The 12,403-nt window shown below is 44.2% G+C and overlaps 1 protein-coding gene across 1 annotated transcript; it reads left to right on the plus strand.

Moving 5' to 3' along the window:
* Window positions 1–306: 306 nt before the first annotated feature.
* LOC135817296 (G2/mitotic-specific cyclin-A-like) lies at window positions 307–9,665 on the plus strand. Its single transcript, XM_065330455.1, has 9 exons — window positions 307–798; window positions 984–1,092; window positions 2,017–2,168; window positions 3,892–4,031; window positions 4,238–4,397; window positions 6,676–6,804; window positions 7,412–7,525; window positions 8,058–8,191; window positions 8,725–9,665. Exons 1-9 carry the CDS (start codon window positions 631–633, stop codon window positions 8,786–8,788), a joined length of 1,170 nt encoding a protein of 389 aa, XP_065186527.1. The 5' UTR covers window positions 307–630; the 3' UTR covers window positions 8,789–9,665.
* The last annotated feature ends 2,738 nt before the right edge of the window (window positions 9,666–12,403 follow it).

The following is a 12,403-nucleotide window of genomic DNA, read 5'->3' on the forward strand; positions in this document are numbered from 1 at the left end:
TGTTCGAAATCGAAGGGCCTATAAATGTATAATCACAACCAGGGAGTAGTACAATACTACTCCCTGATCACAACAATGATTATGTTACATGTAGGGGCTTCCCCGGAAGGCACCCTACAAAATTTGATCCCGACCGCGCCGTGCTCATGATTTCGCGCCGGAACCCGCCAAAAACAAACTCTCAGCTGGAAAAGTTTTGACCACGTGTTTGCTATCGGGGATGTGATTGGTTGACAGTTCCCGCGAAATTTCAACGCTCGAAAAGCCGTTCAGCATAGCGCGAATTCGCGAACCCAGCTCCAAGCCGATCTTGAGCGCGAGGCCGAGGCCTGGCAAGTGGCAGGTGCTTGCAAGGAAAGTTTGCGAAGACGGCAGTTACTCTCGCTGTTTGTTCGGCGTAACTCCTACTCTGTGTCTTGTCAGGCGGATTTCCCTTTGTTCTCCCCTGAACGTGCACGCTTGTCTGGCTTTTGCTCGCTTTTGCTGTGTCACAGCAAGTGTTGAGAGATAAGCCAACAGCTGCCGGGACCCCTGTCTGTACAGAAAATAATAGTTGGCGGTTCGGTTCAGATAACCCGCGCCAAACCCCTTTCCCTCTGTCTCATTTTAGAATCATTTTCCAAATTCAGTATGGCTGAAAACCGTGAATGCGTTGGCAGTGTACCGCACCAGAACTATTCTCCTGTCCTTAGTGCTATGGATGTTCGCTCCGTGAAAAGACGGCCCACAACCATGGCAATGAGTCATGAGGATTCCGGTATTGGACTGGTGGATCGTATGCAGCCGCAAGCGAAGCAGGTAGGGTCCTGTTTGTTAGCAGTTTTCTCGCATACATTCGATAGGCTGTCAATCTTTGGGCTACCCTAATACAGAATTGATATTCTTTCCCATTTCCTGGATTATGTGATCATGTTTGACCATCTTTCCCTAGCCTTGGCTTGTTCTTGTACTGAGAAAGCAATGCATGTGCTTGGTTGTTTCAGCCACGTCAAAGCATCGGCAGTTGTAACAGCACGCACTGCCACTGCACAAACCACAGCGATAGTGGTTTCGCCGATTACAGTTTGACCGACTCTTGCCCCTGCTCGCAAGGTACACAAGAGTACAGTCAGTTGTGTTCATGGTATAAATTAATTGTGTGTTTTATCACTGTACACTAGTCCCGCCAATTTTGAAACGAAGAGTTTATAACCTCGTCTTTCGGATTTGATTTGGTTTGGAGATCAGACAAGTGTTCCAGCCATTATGCCAATCTTTATACCGATTTAGTATTTATACGGATTGTGATACTTCTTTTCCTCCATCAGTCGAAATGTTCCCCGTTCCAAAGGTTAGTTCCCAACCTTTGATCCCGCCAAACAAGGTACGCAGTCCCTGCACCGTATATGGCCTCTGTGGTCGCTTGCAGTGCAGGGAAAAATATGGACTATGGTTAGACGAGAAGGCAGAGATGCCTGTGTAGCTGGTGAAGTAAAATAGAAACAGACAAAAATTCAGCTGTGTCAGATGTTTCCCATGCTTGATTTATAAAGCTTCTTCAGAGAACTAAATTGGTTGCTGGAGTGTGTAGTGTTATCATGAAACATGTTATTTTCAAATTTGAATAGCAAGGTCCCTGGTTCGAGTCCCGGTGGTGTGACTGATGATTTTTTCTTTCTTTCATATCTGGCTTGCTCGGAGAGAAAAGAGCAGTACGTGGCATGTGGCCTCTAATTTCCTAAAAATGAAAAATGTTAATAAAGTATTAGGTATCCTGACTTGTACCTTCTAGAGTATCCTGGCTCTTTTTGATTTGATTCTTTAGATTCGGTGTAATAATATGGTGTGTGCATGGACGAAATAGTGTGTAATCGAATGTGCTATTAAACCAAGCTTCATGAAGAATAGACTCAACACTCACTCCCCTGTCCTTTTGCAATCGACGTATCGCGTATCGTTTCAACATTGATAATCATAGCTGTGTGTGATTATCGGGAGCATGGATGACATTTCCAGTTTGGGTTTTCCTTCGTGCAGAACACTCGCGCATCAACACTCCGAAATCTTCTCTTCTAGATGCATTCTCCCCCCTGTCCGCCGAGAACAGAAGTCCTACACACCTCAGCTTCCAGAGTCTGGGTTTGAAGGAGTACAGTGATGACATCCTGACAGTGCTCCGACGACGCGAGGTGAGTGCTGCCTAAAAAGTATCTGCCCTCCAGGAGTGTACAATGCTGTGTCTTTGCAAATAAGTGTTGTGGTGGACAAGTCCCGTGTTTTCCAGATTGTTAGCTGCACTTTAAAACACTTAAAAAAAAGACTCACCCCTTTGACTTCGTGCGAGTGCGGCTCACACCGCTTATAGTGTAGTGTTCGCCTTATACTCTGAATGTCCACAAAATATGGATTTAGGTTCCGAAGGGGGAGGGGGGGGGGGGGGGGTGGGTGCGGGTGCACATCCAAATAATAAATTCTACTACTACTACATCCAGTGCATTTGCAGATTTGTGTGCTTATCTTGCGACGGGCGTGTACATGGTACTCAGTACATGGCTGTGCGTGTAGCTCTTTGTCGTACATGCTGCTGTATTTGTGTCTCTGTGTCGTACATGCTGCTGCGCTGCTTTATTGTATTGCCGACACGTGCACCTTTTTGTGCTGACATGATGAGAGCACCAATTTCCGAAATATGTTTCCTTTTGCCAGTTGTCAGTTGTCACTTCTCTCGTCGGCTCTTGAAGTGTGGTACGAAATAGCTTTCTCTCTCGGTATCGAGAACTACTATTTTCCCAGTCCTTTTGTTGTGTGGAGTGGCGAGAGCGTAGAGAAATAGTTCGTCCTTTGGGCAAGACGACAGTAGTACAGTTTCTGTCCCTTTGGAAAAACGCGGCCATGAATTCAAAATTCCGCGGGGAAAGGGGGTTTTCTGCGGCACTTTCTGCAAGTTTTTCACCCTCCTCGTAGAGGCGAGAGTACTCTTGGTAGAGGATATGACAACTAGTCGCATGAAGGAGCACTTTTCATACTATCCTTTGCAGTCACAAACTGAATGAGAGTGAAGAATCTTGGAGAGACCTGCACTGGCAAGAGAAATGTGCTCAAACAGATCGCAAAGTAGTTTTTCTGCTGCTTTCTGAGTAGTAGCTCTTTGTCGTACATGCTGCTGTATTTGTGTCTCTGTGTCGTACATGCTGCTGCGCTGCTTTATTGTATTGCCGACACGTGCACCTTTTTGTGCTGACATGATGAGAGCACCAATTTCCGAAATATGTTTCCTTTTGCCAGTTGTCAGTTGTCACTTCTCTCGTCGGCTCTTGAAGTGTGGTACGAAATAGCTTTCTCTCTCGGTATCGAGAACTACTATTTTCCCAGTCCTTTTGTTGTGTGGAGTGGCGAGAGCGTAGAGAAATAGTTCGTCCTTTGGGCAAGACGACAGTAGTACAGTTTCTGTCCCTTTGGAAAAACGCGGCCATGAATTCAAAATTCCGCGGGGAAAGGGGGTTTTCTGCGGCACTTTCTGCAAGTTTTTCACCCTCCTCGTAGAGGCGAGAGTACTCTTGGTAGAGGATATGACAACTAGTCGCATGAAGGAGCACTTTTCATACTATCCTTTGCAGTCACAAACTGAATGAGAGTGAAGAATCTTGGAGAGAAATGTGCTCAAACAGATCGCAAAGTAGTTTTTCTGCTGCTTTCTGAGTAGTAATTTTTAGTGGTTTACTCTGTTTACCCTTAAAAAATTCAGATTCCGCGGGCAAATGTGTGGATTCCGTGATTTCCGCGGATGATGGCACCTTCTGCGAAATTTGCCGCGGAATCGCGTTTTTCCAAGGGGACAGAGTACTAGGTGTTGCATCAGGATATCATATGTTTGATGCATTTTTTCTTATTCTTGTTGATTGTTCCTGTCAGGTGCGGTTGCGCCCCTGGCCAGGATACATGGCAAAACAGTCCGATATCGAGCCATGGATGAGAACTATTCTCATTGACTGGATGGTGTCGGTTGCAGAAGAGTACAAGCTTCACTCGCAGACCCTTCATTTGGCTGTTGGGTAAGGTGTGGTTTACCGTTGGTCTTCTGCTCTATGTGTTGAGTCTGGTGCCATTTGCTTCTCTCTGATACATGTACGTGCACGTGTTGACCCAAGTAGTTCCACGGACTTGGTCCATTGTAGCTCACGACAAAGGTTGCACACTTGGGTCCTGTCCAGTGCTCTATACTTTACCTAATTTATTGTTTCCTTCGTTCTGCTTTCAGGTATGTAGATCGATTCTTGTCCGTTATGCATGTGCACCGTGGTAAGCTACAGTTGGTTGGTGCAACTGCTGTCCTTGTCGCAAGCAAGCTGGAGGAGATCACTGTGCCGGAGATCTCTCAGTTTGTTTACATCACTGACAACACGTACAGCCTTGAACAGGTAGGCTGCATGACCACTCAACATGCATTATACTAGTCGAGCTATGTTGCCTCTTCTCTGGTAGGCATGCAAAGTTTCACATTGGTACATTGCAGCAAGGCTAGCATTATAAGGGGCCGTCCGTGAATATCGATTGTTTTCACCAATAAATTATTTTAGTTTGGACCCAACCCCTCCCTCCCCCTCAGAACGTAAAAAAATGTTGACATAAGGCCATGGTAAAAAATAAAGTTGATTCTCAGGTCATGAGCCTGTGAAAATCGGTGCGAGCGAGCGATTTTTTATTTTATTTCCCACAATTTTTTTATTTCCAAAGATAGGGTCACACATATGTACGTCATCAAGAGTCCATAACCCCCCAGAGTGTGCAACTCGTGATCCTTCTCAGCACAAATCAGTGCCGCAACGAAATCCAAACTTCATACGTCATGTAGTGAGTAGCGGATGTACCAGATATGCACATGGCCCCATCCGCCCATGCTTGACTATGGACCGGATGACGCAATGTTTGGATTTCGTTGCGCCAGACCCCAACCTGGAGTTGCGCACTCTGGGGGGTTATGGACTCTTGACGTCATAGGTTCATATAATTATTTTATTATTCAGGCCAGGGAGTAGAAAAATACCGGTATTTTACTACTACCGGATTCATGCCTTTTGCATTGACCGTTTTCATGCGCGCATATGCATGCATAGAAATAATAAAAAATCGTCGGTGCGCCGCCAAAAATCGTCGGTGCGCGTGTACTTACCATTAGTGTTGAAACGAGCGTATCTATAACAAACGAGCGATCAGTTCCACTAACGAGCAACCTATCGAGCGAGCTAACGAGTTTCATTGATGTGGCAAATATGATTTTTTGAATAATTTTTTTTCTAAGTTCGATTTTTTTCAGCTGGTGCAAACTATCACCGCCGGCATTTGGGGTTGCTGCTGCTTCACTTCGGACTGCTGTTTGGTTTCGAGATGTCTTTTCAGCGCCGTCGTCGAGTAGCCTTTGTAAGAATAGACCGTTTTGCAAAGATTGCAAGTAGCCCTGGTCTTCGCTGCATCGCGGGAGAAAACTTCCAAACGACTGAGCGTAACTTTCACTCGAATGGAGAGGTGACCGAAGCATATCCTGCGACAGGTCAACAGATGCGGAACAAGACATCAGTAGAGTCCACCAAAGCTGCAACGGCAACTGAAACAACTCAAGTGTCGTGCAGACATACAGTCACTGTAACTGCGAGTGATTTTCACTTTGCGCGGGACTGGACTCTCGATCGACCAGGGAGTCGTAAAATATTTTACGACTCCCCGGTCGACATATACTGCCATGTGTACGGAGTACGGTGTTCGTTAGTGCAAACGAGCTGGCCGCACAAACGAGCTGAGTTTCTGGCGAGCGAGCTAACGAGTATCCGGTGAGATCGTTTCAACACTACTTACCATGGCCTAATACATGCAAAAGTTGTAAGTGCGTCACTGCTCCTTTGGCCGTGTGCATGTATCAATGTTGTCATGTATCAATGTTTTCTGATACGAAATTATTTCGTTTTGTGAAGAAGAAAAACTTCGATATTTGTTTAACCCCTAAATGATTGTAGTTCCTATTTTGTGTTCCCTTTTAACCCTTTAAGAGCCGCCCCATACTTGAATGCGTCGTAAACGACGCATTCAAATGCAAAACTTCAACAGATCGTAACTCAGTCCAATCTCGCTCAAATCCAGTGATCGAAATATCCAGGGCGAAGAGAAAACGCTCACCTGTCGGGAGAAACAATCCGCGAAGCGCTGCGAGCAACGGTTCTCGAGATAAATCACTCGTAAGTTGAGCCGCGATCGCGGCAATTTCAAAAGCGCGCAGTGCGACTTTAGTATTGAGAATTTTGAGACTTTTCGTCACGCTGGTTTACTCGGATTTGCACGGGTTTTACTGTTGATATTGTCAAGAGTACACAGCGAAAAAATTGGAACTCCACGATCGAGTAAAATGAAATATCTGGAGCGGGACGCAATTGGACGCATTTGAGGCATTTTTCGTACTGTCGCTGCGATCTAGCGCTGGATAGACGGTGTGCTGGCTATCATGATCGACCTCATTCTCTTTCTCTCGCGGAGACCTTTCCAGGAAGCCCTAGATTGTGAGGATTGAGTGAGTAGAACTGAAGCTATGATCCAAGGAACACGAAAAAATGCAGAATTTTGAAATTTTTCTGTGGCTCTTAAAGGGTTAATTGACATGCATCCTTTTCTCTGGTCCATTACATGTGAATGTTTTTCTTTTTCGTGCAGATCCAGCGCATGGAGATGCTTTTGCTCCTCCACTTGCAGCATGAAATGGCTATGCCGACTTCCCTGTGCTTCCTGGAACACTTTGCCAGTGTCTCCAATTGCAGCCAGCGTGTCATGTGGCTAGCTATGGTGAGTTCCAAGAATGTGCTTGTGTGAAGGACAAATGATAATGCTACCTGGGCGAATTATTCAATGCCCGGTTCTGTTCCCACAAATTCCACGCTTGCTTTACAGTTAGACCTCGCTTAACCGCACACATCCGTTTTCCACAAAATATCCGGATAGGCGAGGGAACCGATTGTATGCTGTAAATCTGCAACCGGCTATTTCCTTCTGGATGGTGAGGTATCCGGATAAAAGAGGACCGGCTATGCAAGGTTGACTGTATTGTCCTTTGCAGTCAACAGTAACCGTTGAAATTCAACCTATGGTTTAATAGGGGTCGTCAAGAGCCTTTTGCCTGAGAACGGATTTTTTAATTTTTTGAAAAATACGGCCGACCCCTTTAATATGGACCTTTAAAATTAACTCCATTCTGATGTGTAAAACCAAGCCTATTTTTCCTGGAAATCAAACTAAGGAAGATTTTCAGATTTCGAGCCAATGATGTCTCTGCGGTACATTGTATCATTATTTCTGAAGCCTAATGCTTGTTTTTCTCTGTGTGGATTGTTCCATACTTAGTACCTTTGTTCTTCTGTTTTGTCTGTGTACTATCTTTTTGCCCCACCCACAGTTCCTCTGTGAGCTGACACTGTTGAAGTTTGACCCCTTTATCAACTACCTACCATCGACTGTGGCCGCTGCATCTCTGTGCCTTGCGCGACACACCCTGGGACTACCTGCCTGGGTGAGGAATGGTTCTCTAACTTGTTTTGTGTCGAGCTCGTAAGAAGGTCCACAAATGGAGGCGTTTTGACTCGGCTTACTTTTGTTTGCGGAAAATATGCTAGGAATTAGTTCTGTGAACCAATGATTTATTTTAAGGTAGCTCATGCCGAAATACTTTTTCCGAAAATTCACCAGTTTAACGCCTTCTTTGCACACGGCTGAATACGATGGGAGTTTGCGTTTTGGGATGAAACTCATGTCACTCTCCGTGTGGTTCCACGATTTCGCAAGTCAAATCAGGATTTATTATTTGAAAGCGCTCAAGCGAGATACTCAATATCCAGACAATTTGAGAGAGAAGGAAGGTAAAAGGAACTGCTGCCATGGTCAACCAGCGATATAGGCCCGAGCTACCTTAAACGAGGATAGTTAAAGCTTTGGAAGTAAATTGTTTACCTTGAAGAGGGGATGCGGCTTAAATCTCGCTAAGGTGGTGACTTTGTGTGCTGTGCTTCAATGACATTTATTTTTCTGTGTATTTGTGTCTGCAGACCCACGAACTAGAGGTTTCTTCAAATTATTCCTTTCCTGAAATTGTCGAGCTGGTGACTGAGCTACAAGTTCTATTCGAAGATGCACCACGCATGGAGCAGCGCGCAATCATTGAGAAATACCGCAGCACTGTGTAAGTAATATTTATCAGCTTGTGTCACTGTGAATGCTTCTCTTGCTATTACAGTCAGACCTCGCTTATCCGGATCCCTCGCCTTCCGGAAGAAAACTGTTGGTTTCCGACTTATAATTGGCATGCATACATACAGAATGTGTGTTCAATTATCCGGTTCCCTCGTCTATGGTATTTTTATTCTTATTCACCAATCCGGATATTTTTTGTGGAAAACGAATGTGTGCGGTTAAGCGAGGTCTGACTGTATTTGTAAAAATGCTGGCCATTAAATTCAACTGGATGATTAATTTGTGTTGGTTGCTGCACAGTATTGGTCATGTTGTGCCACCCTTTATACGACAAGGGGTTAAAAATATGAACCTGTTCCAATACGGTGCCACCCTCTACATTACTCTTCCAATCAAACCAAACGGCGATGACACTGGTTTATTATTGTGGGAGTTTGTCTTCATATACAGTTGCCAGTTTCCTTGTGGCTCTTGATAGTGATTTCCTTGCGGTTTTTCTTGTCGTGCTTTTTTTGTCTTCAGATACGGCAGCGTTGGTGCCATCAGTGCTCCAGACACTGTCCCCTCTGCTATGGCAACTGCCTAAATTGCGCTGGACTACATCTATTCAGCCAACTTCTTTTTACAGATACTATATCGCCTGCGTCCCTGACCAGGCTGTTAGGAAAATACAGATTCGAACAAATAGACATTAACTTCCCCTATTGACATCTCTCCTCTACTGTATGGTGGCAGAAACAGACAGATTATCTGTGTCAACATGTACAGCTTTATTCCTTTATCGATACCAGACTTGCTAATGACCACGTCTTGCTCTCCGGGCATCCAAGTATTGAGACCACTTGCATCACGTCGACTAATTTTTATACTCATTCTATACAATTTGTGTGCCCTGATTTTCATCCTACCCAGCTTGTTAGCTACCCTCCGTGTCCCTTGTTTGCCCTTTCCAAATTGTGGATAGACCTAAGACTAGCTACCCTCCGTGTCCCTACATGCCTATTCTCCTGCACCTCAAGTGTTGTATTACTTGGATGTCTTTGTTTCCTTCGGCCCCTTGATTAGTATCTAGTGCCGCTTGCAAACTGATTAGAGTCCCGGATTTCTCTTTCACTGATTTTCTTCTCTCGTTTCACCATTGTTCCTCTGCCTGAGCCCCCTTTGCACCTCCCCTATGCATCTAACCCTTACCAACACGCACCTTACCGTACCCTGTCTCACTCATTTCCTCAATGCACCAGAGATTGTCCGTTAGATTATGGAGTGGAGTGATAAAATGCTACATATCTACATGTACTTACTCTGGTTTTGGCTATTGCTGATCCTCCATTTTCCGTATCTACTTGCCCTGCTGGTCTCTCATCTTTCATCTAGTTTCTTGCATGTGGTGTTTATTCCAAGCTCTCCATCGGAGTCCATTCTCTTGAAAATGATTTTTTAATTAAACTGCAGTTCGTGAGGAACATCTTCTCGTTCTCTGTCAAGCCTTCAAAGGGTATTTTACCTCCCATCTACTGTATAAAATTGCCCAATACTACATGTACTACTGGTGTTCGCTTCACTAAATTTTTCACGATATCTCAGAACCAGCGAGTTTGAGATGCCAAAATGCTTGCGGAGCACTGTGGCGACGACACATACATGTACATCATATCAAGAGTACATACATGTATGACTTGTCCTCTTGATCATATACACCCACTATTTGAAGTTTGATTTCACGATGGTTGATACTGTCTTGCATTATGCTCTTCTTAACTTGCAAAATTGCAAACATTAGCCAGTTTTCAGTATTGAGTCTTATTTGACAAATAACTGGAATCATTTTGCTGAAACAGGTGTTGTGCATTTAGCTCTTTTTGTAGCCGACATCACCAGCACCTTTCAAAAGTATTTGTATTCATTGTCTTCTCCACACAATCATTTCCTGTAACAAGGAGTCAGATATAAATTTTAATACTGCAAAAGTATTATGTAGTATACTGTACACGCTACATAATTGACTGCTTCCAGAAAATATGTAGGACCTGGTCTGCACTGTATTGCTACATACCCACACTCATTAGTGACCACACCATCAACCGTATGAAATTCAAATAAACTTGCTTTGACTCAATAAATACCACTGCACTTTTCCATGTAGCACTAGGCATGGGCGGGTAATGCTAGCATTATGGCTGGCAGTATAGTCCCTTTTTTCCAGGTGGCATAATGCTGGCATTATAACACCATTTCGCATGCAAAATTGGCATTACAAGCATAATTGCCGGTCGACAACGATGTCATGCATGAAGCTGGCTGAAAATCGTGCATCTGAATCCGTCCGGCTTCATTATTATCAAATTTTTGATAGGGCAATCCCCACAGGCCTAAGGCCTTCTTACAGGGGTAGGCATGGGCGGGTAATGCTAGTTATTTGCTGCGATAATGCTAAAGGCAATTAGGGTGTGCGGATAATGCTCGAAAAGGTGCGGCAGATTCTGCTCGAAAAGCAGTGAAATTGGCAGAACCATACAAACCTTATGGCGGGCAATTCCTCGATTTCTGCTCCATTTCTTTATCCACATACCAAACATGCATGAAACTTACCAGAAAAAGTACCGAATTCTGCCAATTTTTCTGCCGACATTACCCGCATATGCCTAAAAGGCAATGCTAATAATAATTATAATATATTATGATGGTATAATGCCACTTACATGTATAATGCTCACACTACTCCATAATGCCAGTTTGAAAGTTGGAAAAGTCGATTTAAGAAGGCCGTCTTGGATCAAGGCCAAAGCGTAGAAGAAAAAAACTTAAACAGCAGTGAGCATGTTGTCTGAAACAATCCACTGAGAAGGTTGATTTGCAACGTCAAGTCTCCGGACGAAGCCGGACGGGTTCAGATGCACGATTTTTGGAGCTGGACCTACAATGTACATGTACATGTAGCCAGCTTCACGCATAGCCCTTGGCGGATTATGCCTGCATAATATTTGGCATAATCTTGGGATTTCGTCCAAAAATTATGCCGGCATAATATACGGATTCCAGCGTGTAAGGTCGGCATAATCTTTCGGTTTAGACAAAACTTATGCTTAGGTAGCCCTTTCCCAAAGGTGCTCTTTTAATTCGCACTTAGTGCTTTTCGCATCCCTCAAAATATGCTGAAAAAGTGCTCTTTTTTCAATGAAAACAGGCAAAAAGTGCTCTTTTTTTCAGTGAAGCATAGCCATGATTAGCCCTTTCCCAAAGGTGCTCTTTTAATTAGCACTTAGTGCTTTTCGCATCCCTCAAAATATGCTGAAAAAGTGCTCTTTTTCAGTGAAAACAGGCAAAAGTGCTCTTTTTTCAGTGAAGCATAGCCATGATACATGTTTAGATATGAACCCAAGATGAGAAATGAATACGCACTCTTCCATTTATGCCTGGGTCCTAGAAAGGCAAACCAGGAAGTAAGTTCAAAAAACCCACTGTTTACAGCATTGTGTACACCGGGTACAAGCTTCACCAGCGTGTTACCCCCCCAAAAAGCGGCGTGCCAAGGCCCATCGCGATATCGAGCACTCGGAAACTGCGATCGTATGCATGAGTAAACAGATTTTAGCACTTTTTCAGCTAAAAAAGCTCAAAAAGGGCGATATTCACCAAAAAACGCAATAAAGGGCGAAAGAAACAGGCTTTTCCAAAAAGGGTCAAAACGGGCGAAAAAAAGGGCGAGCACCTTTGGGAAAGGGCTATGCTTACATTTTGTAGGGCATATTAAAGCTTTGTCCTCCGGCATAATATACGGATTCCAACGTGTAAGGTCGGCATAATCTTTCGGTTTAGACAAAAAATATGCTTAGGGCATAATACAGCTTTGTCAAAAAAATATGCTCCAGCATAATATACGGATTCCAACATGTAAGGTCGGCATAATCTTTCGGTTTAGACAAAAATTATGCTTCGGGCATAATACAGCTTTGTCAGAAAGCCCTGGGGCCGCGTGTGTGTATGCGTGGTTTCTCAATCCTCTATGACTGTACAGCGTGAATACATAGTGGAACCGAGCATAATTCAGCATAATTGTGGCATAATCAATCAGGTTGGTTAGTCCTAATGTTGACCAAAATATAATATTTCGACAAGCGATGACCAATGAGAACGAGCGCGGCGCCCGTAGCAACCACCATAGCAACAATGCTAAATCCATTGAACACGAGTTCCATTACTA

Source organism: Sycon ciliatum, chromosome 5, assembly GCF_964019385.1.
Source record: "Sycon ciliatum chromosome 5, ocSycCili1.1, whole genome shotgun sequence".
NCBI classification, from domain to species: Eukaryota; Metazoa; Porifera; class Calcarea; order Leucosolenida; family Sycettidae; genus Sycon; species Sycon ciliatum.